This window comes from Pleurodeles waltl, chromosome 2_1 (genome assembly GCF_031143425.1).
Source record: "Pleurodeles waltl isolate 20211129_DDA chromosome 2_1, aPleWal1.hap1.20221129, whole genome shotgun sequence".
In the NCBI taxonomy this organism is placed as follows: Eukaryota; Metazoa; Chordata; class Amphibia; order Caudata; family Salamandridae; genus Pleurodeles; species Pleurodeles waltl.
In genome coordinates, this window is record NC_090438.1 from 811,904,903 (window position 1) to 811,930,074 (window position 25,172).

At 42.1% G+C, this 25,172-nt stretch overlaps 1 protein-coding gene across 2 annotated transcripts in view; it reads left to right on the forward strand.

Annotated features, from left to right (window-relative positions):
* TDP2 (tyrosyl-DNA phosphodiesterase 2) overlaps nt 1-25,172 on the forward strand; it is a 156,382-nt gene that overhangs the window by 96,138 nt on the left and 35,072 nt on the right. For both annotated transcript variants that reach the window (XM_069218725.1, XM_069218734.1), the window contains one exon: nt 19,338-19,456. In XM_069218725.1, the coding sequence (XP_069074826.1) occupies nt 19,338-19,456 (119 nt within the window). The remainder of the gene's footprint in view (nt 1-19,337; nt 19,457-25,172) is intronic.

The window sequence follows — 25,172 nt, forward strand, 5'->3', positions numbered from 1 at the left end:
ACCATAGATTTTACAGAAGACTCAAGGTTTCTTGTCATTTTGCCCATAGAAACTGAAATGGCCTTTGCTACTGCCTCATTAATAAAATGTCCAAAATCTTGGCCAAAAGTATCATCCTGACTGCTGGAGTGGTCAGGGAAATTATCATTATCCATTGTAACAGAGAAATAGTGTGGATAATAAAGGTTAATAAAAAATGGTCTTATTGCTGAAAAAGGATAGTACACGCCAAACGGGGCGTTGCCAAGGCAGTGAGGCAGAGAAATACGATATCCGGAGGATTATTCAGACAGCGGCCGGCAAGCGGAGAGGAAATCCACAAAGGAATGAAGGAAAGGACCGGCTCTGCGACCGTTGTGAAGCGAGCAAATTTGACAGGAAAAACTCACGCAACGGTGAGGCCGTTAGACGGAGAGGAGATAATAGAACGCCGCGGGCGCTCGCGCGCCGTAAGGAAAGGTGTAGGAGAGGTACCGGTTAACAGGGACGCGGAGAAGCGGGCGGCAAATACAAGACGGGCACATTCAGCGGCAATAAAAACATCAAGCGAATATATAGAAGTAAAAACAAATTGAATTAAATAGTTATTCAACACCATTGACATAAACAGTAGAATAAAGAGAAAAACACTTATCCTTGACTGGTCGCAGTCAAGTATAGTGATTATACCAGGTCTCCTGTCCCCATTGGTTCATATCCTGATACGTTTTTACTTCCCATTGGCTTCTGTTCCCCTTTGCCTCATGGGAATTGTAGTTGTTCCTTGACTGCTGCTCACTAAAATAAAGCAAGTTTGAGAAGCATAATAGGAGCCTTCGGTCTTGCTTAGGATTCTCTTTGGTTGCCATATTTTGGTCTTGTAATAAATGTTTCTCGCATTCTCATTAGTTCCCACTTCCTAACCACATCTATCATGGCTAATGAATTACTAATTTTTGCATTACCCCTTGAGGTAAGCAGTTTTTATTTATGATTTTAGTTATTTACTGTGACTTTTTCATATGAAGTTCATGTTTCCCCTTTTCTATTTTCTTTCAGCCTTTTGTAAGGAACATTTTCTAAAGTGAGCACCTTTCTACATATGTTTTTCATACTTTACACAGCATTTCTTGTTCCTTTACTCTCTCTCTTTTCATTATTTAAGCATGATTCTTGAGCTCGGTTATTTCTAGAGACCTCATGATGATCCCGCTATCTCCTTAAGGCTCTAAACTGTGACTGAAATCGCAGACCCTTATTTATATTGTTGATTAGCTAAGAATGTGTCATGCGATTCTTGTTTTTAGATACACACTTTTGATCACTGTTGTCACATGTATGTCTCACCGATGAGAGAACACCAAGCATGTATTTCACTTGCATCCTTTGCACCTTTATATAATGCTTTTTATAAAGAAACATTTTCTTGATCATTGTTTGGAATACATAATCATTTGGTTGGCAGCATTATTACATTAATATGTCTAGGGGGCCATTGTTTTGTATTACAGTGTCTACTCGAGGTCCCTGATGAGCCTGTTTCCCTTGTTATGTATAAACATGTTCTTTGGTGGCAGCATGGCCCAGTGCCTGAATAGACACCCCATCCCTTCTTTCAATTTTTTTGCCCTTTTTTCCCTGATATCTAGTGGGTTTCCTGTCCCCCTCCTCCTCCTCCTATTTGTGGCTAAACACCCCCTATCCGCCACCCAGTGCACAGAAAGACTATTGAGTGCATTCTGGGGTGAGAGCATGGCCCAATGCCTGGGTGGGCTGCCCCACCTCTTTTCTGTTTGGCCCGTTAATTCCCTTGTGTCGCATGTACTTTCTCCACCCCCAGGTGGTCAGTTGGTGGTAAACACCACCTATTGCCCTTCACAGGTGGGTAGAAATACTCTTTTTATTTTCTAGAGAAGCACTTGCCCATGTCTCAGGGCCTCTCCCCCCCCCTTAGGTGGATCTCTGCTTAGGGATCACCCTCCTGTGGCAATCACCAAGCTGGGATCCACTAGGGAAAGAGATAATTGGAAAGAGGAGGCATTTACCTTTCTAATGATACATCTCCCATCAAAATTGCTTCTCTCCTCATTTTACTTTCACTTTCAACATAAAGCCTTGAGCTTTTGGGGAAGCTATTCCCCTGCAGCCCTACCTGAAATTTAAAAAAAAGGGAATCCCTTGCGTGCCAGCACCAATTGGACTTACTGCCATGGGTGCTTTGACATGACCTACATCGAAGTTCAGTCATTGCTGATGTAGAACAGAAGCAGGGCAGTATTCCTTCAAAGTAAACATTAAAGAAGAACTACACTTTCAACCATGACGGACATATTTTGTGGAGAAATGCAGTATAGGAATCCACATTGCTTGCTTTTCCATCTCTATTATATAGAGACTTTGAAGAGTGCTACTTGTCACGCAGGCGCAGAAAAGTTTACTCATCCACTCACTATAGTGAGTCAGATTTTATCAGAGCAATCTTTATTTAGAGGCTACTAGTCCTTTCTGGTGAGAGAGCTTTAGCTGGCAAACAGGTGTTCTCTTCAGTCAGAAATTGAATGAGCAATAAAGACACCTTTAAATCCTGTTTTTATCCTGTTACATTTGCTGTGCATTCAAAAACAGAGATAAGATGACTGGGTATGTTTTCTTACAAATTGCTGCTTATTTTATGCTGGAGAATGGTGTTTACTTTTCTTTCTCCAACTGCAAAGTTAGAGTTGTTTTGTAAAGTGAATGTCTGACAAGTGAGTGTGAAATGAAAGACTATTGTGTCAGTTGTTTTCCTAGCACACAACATTTAACTATCTTGTAAATGAACTGTACAGTTATTTAAAAAAACCTGGAGTTAGCAAAACCCATTTTTGGTAATTCTGAAGTGCAATGGTAACAAAGATTTTAAAACAAAACAAATCAAAACATTTGACATGGTGATGCACCAATGATAAATACCTGCTGAAACCCGATTTCCCCACATTGTCATTTGTAGGCTATATAATTGTTGTCAGTAAAACTGCATGTCAGTGGGAAAGTTTATGGCCACTTTAATGGAAAACGTTCTGTTTGTAAATGACAGTGCGCTAGCCCATCATGCTTTAGTGATATATTCATTAAAAGTGGGTGTTTTTAAACATAAACTGAGAAACATTCCTGCGCCCAACTATAACTGCCAGGGATTTGGATTCCTTAGGAGTGACATTTCTTCTGTGGTATTAGTGTTTAAATGAGTGACATTCTACTGCTGAAATGTGTGACACTTTGAGTGACACTTCCTTGTGAGTAAATCAGAGCAATGACTAGTATTTGTGTGCCTGTGAGTTTTCTATTCTGGGATCCGGTCATAAAACACAATAATGAATATACCCCTTAAGCAAGCCGAAACTTTGATTTAAACATTACTAAGGTCTGTTGAGGGTAAGTGGCCCTCAGACTGCTTCAGTCGGTCATGTCCTATCGTCCAGAATGGCCTCTGCAGCTTTTCACTCTTTTTGCCACTTTCTTTCTTACCTCTCTCCACATCTAATGAATTTGTCCATCTGCATACGTCATATGGCATCTCCTTTCTGTTCATCACTATCTTTATACCATCTGCAAGTACCTCCTTGTGTCAACCTCTTCTTCACTATTCTCTCGCTCACACACTCGGCCGCTCTCTTCTCACTGGTAAGCACATTTTCTTTTCCGGTAAAGCTGTCAATATTTCAACCACTGTGTACTTTTTTCACACACACCTCCATATAAAATGGTATTTACAATTACCACATGTCTGATGATGGGTTTATGCGCTCTACAGATTGGCAAAGGATTGGACGAGCAGGTAGTGTGAATACCAGTATGACTCACTGGTCGGCAAAGTGAGAAACCTGGACTGCCTGGAGGCAACAGTCATGCCCTATCATTAACACCAACCTGAGCTCACTAAACATCCAAGGAAGACTCGACTCAGAGCGGGGCGAATACTACTTTAAAATCTACAGAAACACATGTGGCAAAAGGAAATAGTCTTTAGGATTCTAACATGAAGTTAAACATGTGAAATGTAAACATGGCTGCATCGCTGGCATGGATTACCTTTCAGGAGGTTACAGCAGTTCTTCAGAAATTATACAGCACTCCTTTGGATCTTTAACTTGTTACTGGTGACTGAGTAGTGCCTGTTGGGTTTACTGCAAAGTGGACTGGCCTTGGCGCACACAGTCTGCTCTCAGAGTCCTCCTTCGCTACTCAAGAGATTGATTGTAATTCAACAGCCAGCGCAGCCAGCTGGGACTGAAATTATGCCTGGGTGACTCCATCAGCTGCAGAGCACCACTTAAGTTTTCTGTTTCTTTATAAAAGAAAAGAGAGCTGCCCCCAACTCTGCTGCATGGAATTATCTTCCTCTGGGCTTGGTAGCGGTCTGGGGTGCCTTGCTGGAATCTAAAACAACAGTGGGCAGGGCGCTACCAGATCTTCATATTTGCTGCAGCCAGTGCCTGGCCGGCTAATGATGCGAGTATTTTTATTCTTCACCTGACCATATGTAACTGAGCACATGGTTCTCCCTAGAAAAGCCTGTGAGACTTCAGGGCCAGGCAGTGGGCTTGAATTAATCACAAGCCCTGCACTGGCATTAATTAAAAAACAAAACATGAACTCGCAAGCTCTCACCCCTCCCAGCCAGTCAAATCTGTGTCAGAGATTCACTCTGCAGGTGTGCTGCCTGCTTTTTGCAAAATGCAGCAAGCCTTGTAATGGGTGGTCCCTGGGGTGCAACTATGTGTGACTGAAGCATTTTAGTGTAGTGATGTGGACACCAGCACTGCAATGCGTTAGTCTAATCCCTGTTGTGTGGTACTTGGCAGGACTGCCCACCCTGATGATAATGCTACTAGGGGGCTAAGACTCCAGTCATGTGATCAGCAAAATTTGGTCTAGTAAATAAAAAACAAATATTTTTTGTACAGCAGACATGCTTAACTCACATTATTGAATGTGCTTTCATAGATGGTAATAAAGAACAAGCATTTTCAATGCAACGGGTCTCGCATTTGCTCGCAATTGCACTGTGTGGAAAATAAACAGTTAAAGTAGTCCGGACCCCAGGCTGAAAACATCGAGCCTCGTATGTTTTTAGTAGTTTACCAGTTCTGTGTAGGTGGATAAACACCGGAAAAGGCATCACATATGCATGCCTTTCACAAATGAAAGTAAGTCGATTTTAAAAGGCAAGTCCACAAACCAATGTAAGTGACTGACATGACGTGGGCGTGGTTTGAAGCCCATAAAAAGGTGACAGTGAATTAAAATATTTGCCTAGCATCACATAATTTGAGACCACTTTATGGGCCGAGCATATTGCAGTTAGGTCGAGTAGATTATTCAAGACAGTAGACTTGTCCGTCTGGTAACATTTTTATGATTCCTGTCACAATTTGTTTTTAGGTGAGAACCGAGTTCTTCATCATTGTCTGTGGAACATGTTGTATTTGCAAATGCTAGAGCAGTGGTTCTTTTTCTGTGGTTGGGGGGGGGCCCTGATGGTCCTTGTTGCCTACTCATAGGGGTCTCTGACTGATTAAAAAACTAAATAATATTAACATACTAATAAAGTGTATATAAATAAAGAATGAAAATGTACAACTGAAAAAGTTAAACCACCGTTTAAATGTGAAGGAATTTGAAACTGGAAGCTAAAAATTAAAGTCGCATCCCAAGTTTGAGCCTTGGGAGTAGTACAAGTGCATCAAACAGAATATAGTATAGATGAGTGGCCTCAATTGAATTTAGAAAAGCTTAAACCTTCCCAATCATATTTAGATTTTTTTGTATTTGTGAATTAAATAAAGTATGCCATAATTTGTATATTTGTTTGATGAATCTTTGTTTCTGTATACTGTATGTATTATTTTGCTGTTTGAATTATCAAAAATGCTGAGGATGGGGTTCCTGGCTTCTAGTAATTTACTCAGTGGGGGGTCCCTGGATTCCAATAATAGGTTGGTGGAGGTCCCCAGAAGTAAAAAGGGGTTAGAACCACTGTGCTGGAGCATCAGGACAGATGCTGATTTCAGTTCAATATACTGTGCTGCTTCCCCTTCTGAAACCAAGGTACAACTAAATACCGTCACTCACAGTGAAGTTATCCTGAGGCTGAAGTAGGCTGACCCATAACCCCGATGTATGACATAGTAAGTGAAAGAAAAATGTGAATGGCACAACGGACCAAGAGATAAAGAGGGCTGGCTGAAAGCCCTCATAAATAAGTATACAGTTTATATAATTTTAGGAAAATCAGAAGGTCTTGGCTAATGCAAGATGTAAAGGTGTTATACAGTTTCCTCTGAAAAGGTAAGACTGCATATTAGGGTGCAGAACTTCAGGACAAGAGGAGTGAGTCCATCTATATCTTCAGTTGTCGTCAACCCAATTTCTAGCTAGCTAACAGTGCCTCGCCTGAACCCTGAACCTTTCCAGGCAACAGATCATTTTGGCAAACTCAAACATGACCATCAGACTCCCAAGAAAGTTGTGGAAACAGATCTTACCCCTCTAATCGTTTTACTCTTGTATGCCCAGGGTAAGCACAAGAAAGATGCAAATAAAGGGTTTCAAACATTTGTTGAAACAGTCGTATTCTTGCATAGAGAAAATGAGCTTTGATCATTAGACAGTTAGAACAAAGCATTGTAACCAGCAATTCCAACATGGTGAAAAGAATAAACAGTCCGAACATGGTAATCTTAGACCTGTATCTTCCTATCTGTCACTGCCTTAACTCTGAGAGAATAGCGGGTGTACCCTCTGTCTCTGCCCTACCTAGTAGGATAACGTGAGACCCCCATACCTGGAGAGCTGAGCCAGGGAGCTGGTCTAGAGTGAAGTTGGCCAGTGCCCTCAGCTGACTCCAAGGTTGTTGCATCCAGTACTGTGCCAGCAGTAGAAGAGCCAGTGATAAAAGATCCGTGAGCCGTAGCATCCATTTCCAAAGAAAAGAATGGCTCATTGAAAGCATCCTGAAGCAATAGCAGTCTCATGGGACAACGCCGGAAATGAGCCCTCAGCTGGCACATCTGCAGTTCGATGTTCAAAGATTGTACCATTTCCATTACAAGACGAATGGCGAGAGCGCACTTGAAAGAGCACCAAAAACAGCAGAACAGAGGCTGCACACAGTAGAACTTTACTTGTTAAAAAGACGGGGGGCCAGTTGCCATTGAGTTCCTCCAGCGAAGACACTCCAGAGTACTGTATTGTGTATTCATGACACACCTGGACGTGCAGCAGTTCCACTACTACTTGGCCTTGAGGTGGGACATCCATTGCAGAGCAGCAAAAATAGGACCAAGATTCCACCGTTTAGGAATAACACAAGTGATATGCCACCAGATTCACTCGAAAACAAAGAGTGTATAAAGGACGGTATAACTCCAAAAATAGTATGAACAAAACCAGAGCTAACCACTTAAAAAAAGTGTACCACACCCATGTTGGAAGCATTAAATATTTAATGCACAAGTTCACCAAAATGTCGGGAAAAGTTTCTGCTCAATATCGCTTGTATTTTGGAGGAAAACCTTGCAACTTGTAATTCAGATGTTTCACTGGCAGAAGTAGGTGCCACGTTTTTCTTAAACAATAAGGCCTATAGTATGCTCAGCTTGTCAAAATTAACATTAAAGGTAGAAATAAAAGGCCACAAGCTGACTACTCTTATCTCATGTGCAGGAGGAAAAAGCTCATTATTACACCAGGTCACTATTTGAGAGACCAAAACCACATAGGGGACACCTGCTGTCACTCCACAGCCTTGATCTTTCAACATCAAATAACTTCAATGTGAAAGTAACTGAAATACTGTGCGAATCAAGGAAACTATTGCTCCCTTCAAGAAACACGCCAGGTTTGGCCACAGAGGTATAACACACCCCGTGTAATGTCCTATGTGTACAAGTCATGGTATGGCTTGGTGAAGTTTTCCACTAAGAAAGCCCTCTTTTTTCCCCCCCTCACACATTTGCAATCAAAAAGGAAATTCCACACCATGTATAACACTCTCCCCCAAAGCTTCATAAGTTGCCTACTGGAAAATGTTTCAAACATGATGTGAATTAAAACGTTAAAATTGTTAGAGAGCTAACTCCTTGAATTAGCAATACTGCTAATGGAGTCTTGCCTTTTGTGAAAAACAATTTTTCTAATCTTTCTATATTTAGCATTGTATAAGAGCATTTTTCCTTGCCATTATTTATTTACATGTTAATTTAAAAGGCAAAAAACTGTTACGTTAACATGCCTGTAAAGTCCAACTCAGCTGCATAATTGATACAAGCTGACTTTACCCATGTTTGTAAAAAGACGTCATTCTGTATAATATCAATTGCAGATAATACAATGTTATTCAAGGTGTAAGTACTTGTGGACAACGTATTACTTCCTTTATTAACAACAGCCAATGCTTTTTCCAAATTAGCCTGATCAATTTGCCTTAAACGAATAGCAGCTTCAATTTGGTTTGAGAAGGCTTCCAAATTTCATCATAGATGGGATAAAGAATGCTTTTACAACCTGGTGACCTAGAACCTAACACAAACCCTTGTAAATCCATGTCATCAGAGAGGAGAGAGAGGTGTTGGTTTACTGCAGACAAAGCAAAATGTAACCATTACTAGCATAACTTCCCCACGCTATAAGTAGTGACAAACCCTGAGTGTTGGGACTGGACGTAATGAGTATCCGGTCTGCTTCTTTAAAACCTTGTGAGGAGTTAAAAAAAAATGTGCATAACAACCATTTGTGTCGACTGACCACAATAACCACCTGTTTGGACCTGGAAGTGTAGAATTAAATGTACCATTCTGTACCATGCCATTTAGTTGTTCTTCAGTGTAATTTACACCACTTTACCTGTTCTCAAAACGTGTAATAAAGGGAATACTAGGCACTTTCATGTCTTTAATTGTTGCCAGACCCAAGCAAAGTAGTTTACTGCACTGTCATTCAAAAAACCCATCTGTATTGGAATCAAACAGACTTTAAGTAAGACACCCTGCACTTGCCAATGTTTTGTACCCCAAATGGTTTTTAAATCAAATGTTTCTTTCCAATATTCATAGCCTTTAATTGCCAGTTGGGAAGTGAATGAATTTGAATAAATTAATCTTGTCTGGGTCAGCATGTTTTTCCTCGCTTTTGTAGGTGTACGTTTATAATAATAAGAAGCTGCTGGATCTGAGGTATTGTGCCCAGAAAAACATGCAAATTTGTCTGAATATGTTTTGGGTCTACCCACCGGTGAATTCTGTCAATGTTCCCATTCTGTACAATTAAAAACTGTATGTGGTGTACTAGCTCTATGTAAAAAAGTGATAGGCATGGTGATGTTAACAAAACATTTTACCATAATTCATGTACGTATCCCCGCTTTGAAATACAGTATAATATTCAAGCTCAGATAGCATTAAAATCACTGTTTTTACTTCCTATTCATCCAAAATAACATCTGATGGTATCACATCATCCATAACAACTTAAAACACAAGGAATCTGCAGAGTTTTAATAGGACCAAGAATATCATATGGGACCATATACCAAGCAGTTCTATCAGGGACTGGAATAGAGAAATGTTTACAAGGGACACCTCAGCTACCAGTTCTACAGCAAAGTGTTCTGGGAGATCATTTCCATTTATAATCACAACAAAAACGGTCACAAATCCAATCCACAAAAGCAGGAAAAGCAATAAAACGGCAATTCACATGTAAGACGTGGAGAGATGAGATAGGTGTATTTCAGTCAGCAAAGAGTATCTACCATGTAGTAAGATGTGAGAAGATCAGCAGAAAAGTAGTCAATGTCAACAAAATAACCAGAAACAGTCTGTGTGAAAACAGGCCTCAATTGGTAAAAGATAACTAGTAGACACCTCCAAAGGTGGTTCATAATATAAACAACTCTGTTTAGAGTAGCAGTAGAAAACTATAGACTTACGTCTGATGTATTTCTTGCATTTGCATCGGTAACAGGAATCAACAAAAGTTCTTCATTCACCCTCCAGAGCTGAGGTAAACAATGTTGGTATTATTCAATACTTGTAGAGATATTTCCTATATGATAGTGTGAGGAGTTAGGGAACTACCCAGGAGTCCTCGTGGCCTAGTGTGCAGAATGGGCCACATGATGAAACTTTACTTGATTATTTGCAACAAATCGTTTGTCTTTACAACCAGCAAGGGGTGGCAAAATCACAGTTCTGGGGCTTTGAATGCCAAGGACTGGCACCAGTGCATGGTATGATGGGCCAGACTCCTTCTTTACCACAATCTTCTCTTGAACAAGAATCCTAACTTCTGGAATCCAGCTGGAAGGTGCTGGTTGCTCCTTCACTCCTTCAGTGGCATAACGTTTAAATTGCTTGTTTGCCTGCTCATTCCAGAAGTCTTGTAGTTCTTGTAAGATATTGAAACATTCATTTTTGTCAAAAGGAGTATCTGCTTCCAATGCACTAGGACTGTTGAGATTTGGAACGTACACTGGATGCCAGAAAGGACTTCGTAGGGGGTCCGGCCACCCAGAGATCATTAAGGCAGATTTAATGCTCTCTTTACTCCATAGAAGTGATGGATCCATCTACAACCTGACCCTAATGCTCTAGTTTTAAAAATTGCTTTAAGTCACAGTTCTTCCTCTCCAAAATCGAATTTGCCTCAGCATGATATGGAGAGGAATAATGCACAGCCAAATATGTCCTGATAAAGACTTGCAAATCTTTAATAATACTGCTAGCATCGGACAATCGCTGAGGACATAACCATAGGAATCTGGAGCAAGAATCTACAGCAAGTAGAATGAATTTAAAAGCACCATCCAAATTTAGGGGACCGCAGTGGACTAGGTACACACATTGAAGCGGTTTGTTTGATTCTTAGAGGGGTGTCTGCGGTAGGTTGGTGGAGCTTTTAATTTGTTGGCAAATGTCACAGCTAAGGACATATTGTTTTGTCTGTTTGTAGGGACCCTGCCAGCAGTATCTATTTTGTAGTAAGGAAACCATGGCCACTTAGCCAGCATGGGCAGATGTTACACCCTTCTGGGTAGCTATTATTAGTTTGTGCCTGCAGTCTTCATAGGGTATCACACAATAACTCATACCAGGGAACCTAAGAAAATGAATGTTTTGAGCACTTATGTGGTAGAAATATTTTGCTGGATATTTTTTAGTTAAAGGGGTGCCATTGCTTGATGAATTGATGGCAGTCATGATATCTTCATCTACCCTCTTATGAGAATGAGTAATTGCAGCCACAGTTGCAGTCTTAACTGCAGATTTGGCTGCTTCATCAACCAATGAATTCCCAACAATGTGTATTCCAACACGTGGATGGCTCAATGTATGAATTACATGAGCTTGTGGCAAACTGTCTCCTTTCTTGAGTCTGGCAAATTCTGTATCCAGGTGCTAAGATCAAGGCTTTCAATTCAGCCAGTTGTGCAGTACAGTCCCCTAGGGACTGCGTAAGGGTTTTTGAGGATAGAATGTTCTATCCTTCATGACACCATGTACCGTGGCACAAATGGCCAAGTATTGGTGTTTGGTGCTTATAGCAGGCTGTGCTGAACCATCAGTATATATATGTTTATACTGATCAAGAGGCAATATGTTAATGAGCATGGGGTATTCTTGTTCATACTGGAGAGATTCTTGAGTTTATAGAGTAGGGTCAAAGGCATAGTCTACATTAGCAGCCATCAGGGAAGTGGCCCATTGTATCCATCCTGAATGTATGGCAACATTGTTACAAATGCTAGCTATTGTGAAAGCCTCTAAGGCTGGAATGGGAGTAATCACAATTATGTGTTTCCCTGCCAGCGTTCTTTCATTTATGACAGGCATGTGAACTGCAAGCAGTATTTTTCCAGTGGATGCAAAACACATTTCAGCATTAGAATATAAATGCAATATATATGCAATGGGCACTGTGTTACTTTCATTGAATGTGACATGTGTGAAGCAATTGGAACCTGGAATTATCCTGATTACAAAATGTGTTTTGTTTGCACGTGTGTAGGTATTTAGATGCAAGCATGTAATTTTGTAGTGATCTGAGAATCTGTGTATACTCCGATGTCCAATGAGTACTGGAAAAGTCTGGATGAATTACATTTTATGTCAAGTACGGAGGCTCCTATTATGCATTCTTATCTTGCTTTATTAAAATGGCAGCAGTCAAGAACTACAAATCCCATAGGGCTTAGCAACAAGCTAGCCAATGGGAACAAAAAACGTAGTAACAGTTAGCACCAATAGGATATCAACAGGCACTATAGAGTACACCCTTGACTGCAAGCAGCCCTCTTTTCTTGCTGCTCGCAGTCAAGATAAGTACTCTGTCATTATTCCTTCACAACATTTTTTACTTGTTGTGTTATATATCTGCATGGTTTATAAGCTTTATTTCGCACTTCGTGCGTTTTATCTTCTGTTCAGAGCTTCCCGCTCCTCGCGCTCTTCCCCCCCTTCCTGCCCTTTTCTCTTGTCTGCGGCATCTGTGCGCGCGCTCCAACGGTTTTGACCGTCACGCTCGCTTACCGCCTTCTGACGTGCTCCTCTCCTGCCGGTTTCTCTGTTCTCCAGACGGCTTCCTTCTGCCGGTCTTCACCCGCAACACAACTTCCTTAAGCCCTCGTCACGCCCCTTCTTTTCCAAAGGGGCGCGGCTTGCTCTTTCATCCTCGGCTTCTCCGGACGCTTGGTTATTCACGAACACGCCTCAGGGGAGTGACAATCTTTATCCCACACCCACTTTTTCCTTTCCTGTTTTTAACCCTTTTTTGCCTGTTTGTTTTCTTTAACTGACCTTCCAGTTCTTATATAATATTGTAATGGAGATTGACAGTTCTCCTCTATCCCCTGGTAATGTTGATGATGGGGAAGTTTTTAATCAGGACTTGACTGATTTTATTCAGTCTTCAGTTCAACAAGCTGTACAAGCTTCTATGAAAAAAATGTCAAAAACTTTTGAAAATTCCATCAGAACTATCATGTCCAATACTCTACTGGCCCATTCTGCGGGGGAAAGCAGAAAGCATAAACTGTCTCCTGTATCAAAAAATAAATCTTCTACTGGTGCACAATTGATAGGTTAGTCTTCCTCACCACAGATTGAGGATTTAATTCCTCCAAGGCCTCCACGAAAGGAGGGTAATATTTTTACTAATGTAAGCATTGGTATTCTACATACCAAATGCAAACTAAAAACAAAAAATATTGATAATGTGCCCAAAAAGATAAAAATATCTAAGATATTGGACTCTGACGATGATTTAGACAACTTAGTCCATTCCGACGCCTCCAAAGAAAACAAAATTCTCCAAGGCTGACCCTCATTCTATTTTAGATACCGATGGTTTACATATGTTTGACCCTACGCTCATTCACCACCCAAACTCCACAGAATGGCTTCCTGCGTCTCACGTTGCTGACTATATTGCTTCACGCCTTCGTCTTCCCCTCGACAAGCAAACTCGGGCAAAGTTAAAGTCTGAGTGCCCCAGACCTTCTCTAAAATTACAAATTACTTCAACCCCTGCTATTGATCAACCTTTGATCACTTTCTTCTCAAAATTCAGCAAAGCTCCCCAAAAAGGCGTAGATAAAGCTTGGACAACTTGCCAGGACAAGTTATTGGATATGGTTGGGCCTCTCGCCCGTATATTCGACTTGGCTGAGTCGGCTAGACTTGACAATTCAGATGTAAATCCTACAGATCTTTCTCTTTGGGTTCAAAGGGCTTTCTGCCTCCTGGGCAATGCAAACTCAGCCATCATTCATGAAAGAAAGAAGGGCTTACTTTTGAAATTAGACCCCAAGCTCGCAAATCTGGCTACTCTTGATCCTGGAATGCCAACAGAAGGTCAACTTTTTGGTGACTCTTTCATTAAGGATCTCAGCCGTTACGTTTCTACCTTTTCTTCCATCGACAAAGTCCAACAAAACTTGAAAAAGGTATTTAACCAACGTGTTTTTGCACGGGCCGGTAGAGGCAGGAGCGCTTTACCGGCCGTACCTATCGCAATCAGGGATCAAGAGGCTCCTTCAGTTCTTCCTTCAATTCCTACAACATCCAGGATTATAAGCCCCAGTTCTACCCCCAGAGTTCCCGAGATTTCCGCGGCCACGGACAACATTACGCCAGGACCAATAATCCCCAAGTTAAGCCAGTATTTTGGCCTTCCCGTAGGAGGGCGCCTTCTTTTGTTCCTGCCAAAATGGCGTTCAATTACAACAAACCTTTGGGTACTAAATACTGTTCAGGGTTATTCCATAGAATTCTACTCTCCTCCATTTTAAAATGTTTTTCCTCCTCCTCCAAGGTTCTACGGAAATTCAGGTTCTTTTACACAAAAAAGCTATCCAACTCACTATTCCCGATCCCTCAAGGTTTATGAACTCTCTTTTCCTCGTTCAAAAGAAAAACAAGAAGTTAAGACCTGTAATCAACCTCAAATCATTCAACCAATTTGTCATATATCGTCATTTCAAAATGGAGACTATAATCCATCTCAGAGATATTCTTCTCCAACACGACAGGCTTGTGAGATTGGATTTACAGGATGCCTATCTGGCTATTCCTATTCATCCCTCTCACAGGAAATTCCTTCAATTCCAGTGGCAATCCAAAACTTATCAATTTTCTTCCCTCCCCTTCGGTCTTTCTTCAGCCCCTTGGTGTTTTATGAAAATCATGAAACCTATTGTCACTTTTCTCAGGTCCCTAGGTATCAGATTGATAATCTATCTGGACGACATCTTACTCATGAATCAAAATGTACAAACTCTTTATTCTCACCTCCATCTCACTTGCACTCTTCTTTTGGAACTAGGTTTCCTGATAAACTCAGAAAAGCCGTTGATGATACCTTCACAACGCATAGAGTTCTTGGGTTTCCTAATAGACTCCTCTTCCGCTACCCTCCATCTTCCTCCATCAAAAGTAACTTCCATCAAAAAAGAACTTTGCAACATTCTGCTCAGAGACCAAATCTCTCTCATATTATTAGCAAGGATAGTAGGTCTACTTTCTTCCTCTATCCAAGCTATTTTTCCCAGTCCTCTTCATAACCGAGCACTTCAACGTTTAAAAATCCTTCATCTCCGCTAAGGCTTGGCCTTCTCCGAAATGATAAAATTAGACACAGACTCTCGCCTAGAAATTCAGTGGTGGATACACCATTTAGACACCTGGAACGGCAGAACCATCTTCCCCTCAGCGCCCGATCTTGTATTAGAATCAGATGCAAGCCTAACAGGTTGGGGCGCCTGTTGTGGTCCAATATTGACTGGAGGTACATGGTCTCCAGAGGAGTCCAGATTGCACATAAACTGTTTAGAGATGCTTGCGGGCTCCTTTGCAATCAAAAGTCTTGCAAAACAGAAAGTGCAATGTTCCATTCTTCTCCGTATGGACAAAGTTTCTGCAGTTTGTTACATAAATCATCTCGGAGGAACCAAGTCAAAACCTCTAGCTCAGCTAGCGAAAATCCTTTGGGAATTCTGTCTATCCCACAAATTTTCTCTCCAAGTGGAATACCTCCCAGGTTCCCAAAACTCCGTAGCAGATTGGCACTCCCGTCATCTCAAAGATTCCAGCGATTGGAAACGCCATCCTTCCATTTTCCGTCTCCTTTCCAACAAATGGGGTACGTTCCACACGGACCTCTTTGCTTCTCGCCTCAACTCACAACTGCCACGTTTCTTCAGCTGGCGCCCAGATCCTCTGCCTGTAGCAACAGATGCGTTGCTACAAGATTGGTCTCAAATAACCAACTACGCCTTTCCCCCCTTCATCCTAATCAACAGGGTGTTAGGCCAGGTCAGACGTCAAAAAGCAACTTTGATTATAGTGACCCCGTTTTGACAGTCTCAGGTTTTATTTCCTTCTCTCCTCAAGCTCTCAACAGACTTTCCAGTCCTCCTCCCGTCTTTCCCTTCTCTCCTTCTCCTTCTCTATCCAGCAGGTTTCCCTCAAAACCTAATTCTATCCAATTCCTTAACACTCTCAGCTTGGAAGATCTCAGGCCTTCCCAACAAACCCCTCTTATTTCAACAGAAGCTTCAGAATTCATTAACAATGCCTGGGCTCCGGGAACGAGAAAAGCCTACAAATCAGCTTGGTCTCTATGGTCAAGCTGGTGGGTGGAAAAATGTATCAATCACTTTTCAACAAATATAAACCTAATCATCAATTTCTTGGCTTCAGAAGCCAGTTCAGGTAAGTCTTATAGGACGGTCAATCTCTACAGATCAGCTATTTCCATGCACCATCACCATATCAACGGCAAACCCGTTGGCGAACATCCTCTAGTCTGCCGTCTCCTGAAGGGAGTCAAGCTTTCCAAGTCCCCTACCTCCAAATATACACATTTGTGGGATGTATCCATAGTGCTCAACTTTTTTATTTCATGGCCTGACAACGTAGACCTTTCCCTAAAAATGCTTTCAGCAAAATTAACTATGCTTTTATGTCTTATTTCTATTAAGTGTGTGTCTGATGTTAAATCTTTGGATGTTTACTCTCGCCAGTGTACTGCTACAGGAGTGTTATTTCATATCTGCAAACGTACAAAAACAAATCTACATACAGTGTTTTACTCTTTCTTTCCTACTCAGCCCAAACTTTGTGTAGGTCAATGTTTAAAAGAATACGAGAAGTCTACTCTCAACCTCAGAATGTCCTCCAATCATCAATTACTCATTTCCTTCCGTAAACCCCTTAAACCAGTTTCCTCAGCTACAGTTGCTCATTGGGTTAAATGGGTAATGTCCCGAGCGGGGATTGATACTTCCGTTTTTGGTGCTCATTCCTCTAGGGGTGCCATGGCATCTAAAGCCTTTTCAATAGGCTCTTCCCTTGAGGACATTCTGAGGTTGGCTGACTGGTCTAATGACAATGTTGTCAGAACCTTTTACTGTAAACCTATTCAAACTGCGGCTTCATTAGTTGTTGATATGCTTTAAACTAGCATAATAGGAGCCACCAGTCTTGACATAAAATGTAGATTTTTCTAGTAATTTATGAAGGAAAGTCTTAATTTCATTAAAGACACAGAGGCGAGTATTATCCCACCACATTTACCATTAACATGTTTGTTTTCACCCTCCCTATTAGCGAATCCAGCATTACCGCCTTCCTCGTCATGATGATGTCGGACAGTTATCAACCTTCCATCTTCAGGACTCTGTTAAGTTTCCTTACCTGCAATTCTGCCAATTTTCTCCACGTCTTCAATGGTTTATCTCCTGTTGCCAAGAACTTTTGTCATCCATTCTGGCATTCGCTATTGTTGGTTCTTTGTTACCTTTATTTTACGATACTAGTTGACTTTATCGCACAAGAAAAGAGGGCTGCTTGCAGTCAAGGGTGTACTCTATAGTGCCTGTTGAAATCCTGTTGGTGCTTACTGTTACTACGTTTTCCTTCCCATTGGCTAGCTTGTTGCTAAGCCCTATGGGATTTGTAGTTCTTGACTGCTGCTATTTTAATAAAGCAAGATAAGAATGCATAATACTCGCCTCCGTGTCTTTAATAAAATTAAGACTTTCCTTCATAAATTACTAGGAAAATCTACATTGTATAATAGTTTGATGCATTGTACATAACCTGGTATGTATGTTCTGCCGAAATTGAAGAATCCTAACAAGGACTGAAATTTTGAATGGTTTTGGGGGGTTGTAAAAGAGCACATTTCTCCAGGAAATGTTTCTAGGCTCTTGCCCTCATTTGACTACTCATATACTAAAAATAGGACACTGAGAAAGGCAATTTTCATTTTCTTAAAATGAAATTTATAGCCATGATCAGCAAATTCCAAAGCAAATGTGATCTACTCTGGCTAGATGTGTGTTTGTCATCATCAGTTAGGTATATATCATTAACTTAGGAAAATGCTTTTGGATCAATCTCATGTACAACTAATGTTACCTGGGCAGTGAACAGTCTAGGACTGTTCTTTTACAGTTCAGGTAGCAGACAAAAACAACGTGGTGAGCCTAGCACAGAGAAGACAGTTAAATCCCTGCTTTCAGACGCTATATTTTTGCTGAAATATCCAGGGTTGTTTTGTGTTTTTCACAGACAATATTGTTTATTAAAGCCAAAGTGTGTGGGTTTTGAATTGCAAAAGTGTGTGTGACTGTTTAAATGTCTATAATCTAAGATTATGCGGTAGGAATGGTCTGGTGTAGCTACCTAATAAGGGGTTATTTATAGGAGTTACACAGGTTTCATTTACTTTAGTACTTTAGCTGTGAGAGAATTTCCCTCGCAGGAACTTTTACTTCATGTTTTATTGGGTATTGTGCTTGCTGGGTATAACATGTTAAGGCAAATCCTTATTCCAGCCCACATAGTTGCGGTATAATGCAAGAGCCCATTCTGCAGCATACACTTGTTTAACCTCTTCAGGAACAAGCATAGAGAAAGTCAGTAGAATTACATCTTCCTCCTGCGGGACTGTTCTAACAAGCTCTGGAGGCCAATTGACTTCCGTTAAGATAATGTCATCGCTAAGTGTTAAGTTCTCCCAGAATATTACTTTAATAGTGTGCATTATGTCACCTCAATTTGTATATTTAATTTGTAGAAACTGTCTGGAGGGGCGACCAGCTGAACTGGGGTTTCTACTTCAATTAGGTCATTAGTTGCTTTGACATCCAGAAATTCTTGAAGATTCTGGTGAACTATCATGACCTCTGCCGCGCTCTCTGGCACAGTCAATGCTCACGTCCTGTTCTAAAGGAGCGTTCTCAATATGTGTGACATATTTGGCCAAAGTGCCCGCAACCATTTTTTCTTTTTTTTGAATTGCAGTTTTTGTTGTGGAAAGTTGTGCCTTCAAATAGAGTAATTTCCTTGGAGCTTTTTGTATGTCATCGCCGATTACCATTACAGTACATTTTAATGATTGAGTTTATTATTTGCATACTAATTTCATTTTGAATTATAGATTCATTTGAACCAGTATTGCCATAATGCTTTTTTTTATTGATGCTGTCTTAATAGCTGTTGTTCACTGCTAGATGATTATATGACATATACATTTGAACCTGTTAGATGCAACAGACAAGTTGTTTTGTGCTTGTGTTCAAGACCGTGCTACCCATCAAGTGCGTATATTTAGATCAGCATTTTACCATAAATTATGAGTCAAATCCTGCACTTCTTGGCTTGTGTATGCAGGAAGTTAGAGGATGAAACATGAAAATTGCATTTATTGCATAGGGACAGAATATTTGTTTTTATCTTGAGTTAAGTCAGAACTTACTAAGGGATGTCTTTCTCTGACCAGTTAGACTTAATGTTTTATCCTGTTCTTTATAGGTAACGAAGATGGTTATTTTACTGCCATTATGTTGAAAAAATCTAAGGTTAAAATGATCAGTCAAGAAATAACTCCTTTCCCTTCATCATCCATGATGAGAAACCTTCTTACTGTTCATGTGAGTACTAAATAATTGCAATGACGAGCCTTGTGCCTTTATAGGGCATTTCCTTAGTTATATATTTTTGTGCAACCACAATGTTCTTATTTTACACACTCAATCTGGGCATCATATAAACTTTTAAAGTGGACTGTTTTATTTACCACTTATCATAGTTGGGCATAAAGGGGGTCATTCTGACCCTGGCGGTCTTGGACCGCCAGGGTCACGAATGACGGAAGCACCGCCAACAGGCTGGCAGTGCTTCAAATGGCATTCTGACGTCGCCCTGCCGGGGCCGGCGGTTTTCCGCCGTTTTTGCCCCGGCTGGGAGAATCCGCCAGGGCAGCGCTGCAAGCAGCGCTGCCCTGTGGATTCTGACCGCCGTACCGCCAGCCTGTTTCTGGCGGTTTGCACTGCCAGGAAGAGGCTGGCGGTAAGGGGTGTCCTGGGGCCCCTGGGGGCCCTGCACTGCCCATGCCAGTGGCATGGGCAGTGCAGGGGCCCCCTAACAGGGCCCCGGACAGCTTTTCACTGTCTGCCTAGCAGACAGTGAAAAGCGCGACGGGTGCAACTGCACCTGTCGCACCGCCGCAACACCGCTGGCTCCATTCGGAGCCGGCTCCTGTGTTGCGCCCTCATTCCCGCTGGTTAGCGCCTGCCGGCCCAGTGGGAATGTTAGAATGGGGACCGCGGAAATTTGGCCGCATGGCAGAGTTGGAATCACCCCCAAAGTTATTAATAGTTTAAAAAACATTTTTTCTTGCTGGTGGGGTTATTTTCAAGTGGGCAGAATACCTTTCTGATTTATGCATATTCTTCATGCTATAGTTTGTGTCAGGAACATGACTTAAAATCCTCTCTTCAAATCAGAGTGCAACTATTACAGAACAACTTCTAGCAGTTCACTGCTGATGCCACTGTTAGGTAAACTCCTGTGCATTAGTTAACCACCATGTTCGTCCGATTGGAAGGTTTGACTGATAACAAATAGTTAAAGAAGCCAGTACGCCGCTTACATGGTAGACTGCAGAGGATCATTAATAATGAGTGGCATAACTTCCCCAGAAAAATCCGAAACTCATTTATGAAAGGTGAATAATATCTGTCCCTGATCTGAGCAATAGTATGGTTTGAATCAGTTCACTCTATAAGAACTTACATTTCAGTGATCAGCTTTCTTTTTATCTGGATCTTTGTTGAGACACATTTTTGGTTGCAGAGACTTTTTGAGGCGAGTTTGATAATGCTGCAGTGAATGAAAAATAACATTGAGGAATAAGTTGGGCATTTATTCTTTTCCGTTCTAGGGTGGCACTGCTTCTGTCGGGATACAATGCCATTAATGCAACTGTTACTTAATGCAGAGCAATGTAATTTTTTTGGTGTTAAAAAATGTGGCCACACTGTAGTGACCTGGAATATTTCTTCTCGTGTCAGTGAAAACCCATGGTAGCTTGAGGACCGTGGTCTAGTTTTGGGACTTGAATGACAAACATGCCCCGGATATTCCGGCTGGCAAACATTTTTAAGAAAACAACACAATTTGAAATAGGCACAGGTGTAATTTACCCAATCCATTCATGTTTATTGCTACATTGACTTCGTACCGTATGGACCAGGCACGAATCATATTTTCTTTGGGTGCTTTTGGCTGCCAGTCCACCGGCAAAATCCTAATTGTTTGCAGTTCAAATATTCCTCAACCTTTTGTGTTCGGGGTGACATAGTAATTTGGGGTTCAGACCCTCACCCTGGACACGAGAGGGCACATCAGCCCTTCTGATGTAATGTGGAAGGTTGACCCAGTTTATTTTAGTGTTTTTTTTTAAGACTGGAATTCCAGGAAATTATATGGGAAAGTGAAAGTTATTTCCCAATCCACATTTTACTCCTGTTTTCCCGGTATTATGTAAACAACGTATTTGGTAAAGAAACTAACCTGTTCTAGGGGACTGCCTTGCCATGCTGTCTTCATTGATCTCAGAACTTAAACAGTCCAAAATATTTTAGTAATTTGACAAACCTTGCAACAATCTGCTGATGACATTCTATTATTTTAACCATAATCACCTTCAAAGTGCAGTACAAATCATACAAATTAAAACTATGCATTTTGAAATGCTAAATTATTAGTAGTAAGATAGGAAAAAGTAATACAACTGTACATATGACAGGCAGTAGTTCTATAAAGTACTTTTCTTTGTTGTTTTTTTTAAATTATTTGCCTGGATTGTTGGTGGATCTGGAAAGCCTTCGTCGAATTATGATATTTATTTATAAATTATTTTTATTAGGTTTTTAAACTGAGACAATTTATTACACCATATGCAGCCTTGTTATCACGAACTGAAACAATTGCATTCATCAGGTAATTTGAATGTAATAGAAACTGAGTTAACAACGGGATTAATCTAGGTGCATGGTGTGACATGGGGCAGTAAAGGTGAAAAGAGAGTTATATGTAGTGCAGGGAGAGGTCTGGAAATCAGCACGCCCAGGCAGCTGATTAAAATTAAAGTCGGGATTTATTGATAGTGGTATAAGCTACTTGTGAGAATGTGGTTACCATACTCAGGGTCGTGTAGTGGGTCGTTGCAGTCTGGGTTGCAGTGTATGGTCCAATGACTTGGGCAGTCAGGGAGGGAGCCGTGTGACGCCTCTGAGGGTTTTCCCCCCAGTAGAGTGACGGTAAGTCTCTGGAAGGGGAAAGGTTGTAGGGGTGAACAGGGGCATAAGGCTTAGGATGGTAGGAGGAAAATACAACTCGGGTGGGATGAGAGCGGCAGAGTGATGTGTGCCATTGTCTTCCCCTGGAGTGATGCCGGTGGGTCCCGGGGTTGTTTGGGTAGCTGAAGTTCATGATGGTGGAGTGGAAGCAGTGGGGGGGTGTGTTACTGCAGAACAACATAGTGGCCCAAGCGGGCGCTGCTGGTTATTTCTCTGTTCGTCGTGACCCCCCCAGTGTAATGCAGTGCACTCTGGTGTGCATCTGATAAGTGTTGACTGCCAATGAGAGGGAGCGCCAGTGAGTGGTAAGGAGGCGTTGGCAAACTGGGCTCTGACCTTATGAGTTTTTCGCCGTGGAAAGATGTGAAGTGCTGTAGCTCCCCAAGTTTTAAGGGCTGGAAACTCCGTAATCGTGGCTAAATTGGAGTGTACATTGTGCCAGAAATTATCTATGTTTGAGCAGGTCCATAGCATGTGTTGGAGATCCGCTGAGGGGGATTGACATCCCGGGCATGTTAGGATCGAGGTGGGGAACATACGGGTCAGGCGACCTGTTGTGAGGTATGCCCTATAAAGGATTGTGCATTGTACATTCTTGAAGTGAGCGTTCCTCGATACTCTGTGGGGGGATTCCAGTGCCCTGAACCATTCAGAGTCATGCAGGGGCCTTCCTATATCTTCTTCCCGTATTTGACAAAGGGATGTCAGGGAGTACCATGTATGGTCACTAAGTACTGTGCAACCATGTAATGAGATGGCGGCCCTCTCCCATGTTGTATAGTGTGTGTATTACGGAGTGAGTTTGTGGCTTCTTATCCATTATCCCCCAGAGAGATTGGAGGGCTGCTTTTAGGTGCTGATATGTCAAGAATTCACCTGGTGGTATGGCGTAGTCCTGCTGTAGCCAGTCAAATGGTAGGAGTTCCTAATCACGGAAAAGGTCACCCACGTGAACAGTGATTGTGAGTGCCATTCTGTCAGTTGTGACACCGTGAAAGGTCCCAGTGGTCCCGGAAGGTCTTTCAGGGGGGTTATTGGAGCATATGGGATGACTTGTCTGAGTTGTAAGGCCCTTGCGTGGCATTTTCGTGCCACCCACACATGTAAGGACCAAGATTTTTGATGACAAATGGTAGGGTGAAAAAAAATGATGCAGAAAATGGGGAGGGAAGGGGACCCTTGCCTGTGCTGGTTTCGTACTGATTTCTCCTTGCTTACCAGCAGGAGAACCATTAGAGTTGTGCCACAAGGTAATAGTTTTCAAAGGATGGTGCTCCTAGACCCTCCTGCCCCATCGGTAGCTGCAGATTATAAAGAGCTTAGATGCTTTCACCCTCCGTTCTATAGGAGATCCCCGAGCATTTGGTCGATTTCCCCAAAAAAATCCCCGGCTGGGAACTACAGGGACGTTTGCGAAATGGTAAAAAAGGCGGGGGAGGGTGATCATTTTAGAAAGCGCAATGTTACTCATAAGGGCTAGGGGTCGTTTTCTCCAAAAGTCATTTGTGATTTAATCGCTGTGAGTGCACGCCTCAGATTTCCCTCAAACAAGTAATCTTGGCTATTGCAGAGGATTCCCAGGTACCAGACTGCTGCTGTGGTCCACGTTAGGAGGGCATTGCACAGCAGTATTATTTGAGGAGCTGCATCGCAGCATAGCAGGAAGGCACATGATTTTTGCCAATTAATGTGTAATCCTGATGCAGTGGCAAAGTCTTGGAATGTCGCTGCGATAGGTGATAGGTTGATGGTTGCATCACAGACATGTAGGAGTAGATTGTCCGCATATAGTGACACTGCGTGGGTGGTGTTGTCCAGCCGAATGCCTCAATTCTGGCCCTCTTGGCAGAGCCGGTGAGCAAGGGGTTGCATGGCTATGGCAAAAAGAATGGAGAGAGCGGGCATCCATGACGGGTGGCTCGCTCAACCCAGGAATGGGGGAGAGATGAAGCAGCCTATTTGAGCCCTGGAGGTAGGACTAGTGTATAATAGCTTAGTATGTACGTGAGAAGTTGCAGAACAAAGCCCACTGTTCTGAGAATCTCAAAAAGGTAGTCCCAGGATATGGAATAGAAAGCCTTTTAGTGGTCATGTATCAAGGATAGCACCCACAGGAATCGCAAGGAGGCCTGGTCTGTTTTGATCAGAGTGAACTAGAGCTGGGAGACCTCGCGGGTAACGCTTGGCTAGGATTTTTCGTAAGATTTTATAATCAGTTCCCAATATCACAATCAGTCGATATGACAATAGTACGGTGGGGTCACGGTCTAGTTTTTACAGAGAGGTCAGAACTGATTCTCTCATAGAGAACAGGAGTATGCCTGTAGTGAGAGCTTTGTTGAACCTCTCCACTAGGCATGGCGCTAGTTGGACCAAGAATCTGTTGTAGTATTAGACAGGAATACCATTGAGTCCGAGCGTTTTGTTATGGGCTAAGTCATGTATGGCCTGCTTCACTTAGTCCGGAGTAATTAGGCTATCCAGTTCCTCACGTTCAAGCGTGTTGATGGAAGGCAGTCACAATGGTAGTAAAAAATGTCAGGCCTCGGCAGGAGTCAAGGCAGCCGGTGATTTCGCATAGTAGGAGCTAAAGGCTTGCAATATAGCTGACTGGGATTACACTTTCTCACCTGTTATAATGTGGATCTTTGTGATTCTGAGGCTGTTTCTAGGTGGGCGAGCCAGGCCAGGAGGCAGCCTAGCTTGTTCCCGGTGGTGTGAATACAGGCTATATAAGCGCTGAAATGAGAACACGGAAGTTGTTCTACTGTCTCCGCCTCATGCTTTCTAGCATCTGTGAGGGCATGTCATGCTGCATCATTTGGGGGGAACCAATTATCTAGGAGGGTGACCAGGTCATCAGCAGCCTTGAGAGCCTCTGACAGTTCCATTCGCACTCCCATAACATTCTGTGTGTAGAAGCCTCTAGTGACCACCTTGAAAGCATCCCATTTAGTGGCCCGCGGCGAAGCCATGGAGTCTGGCGTGGTGGAGAGACGTGGGT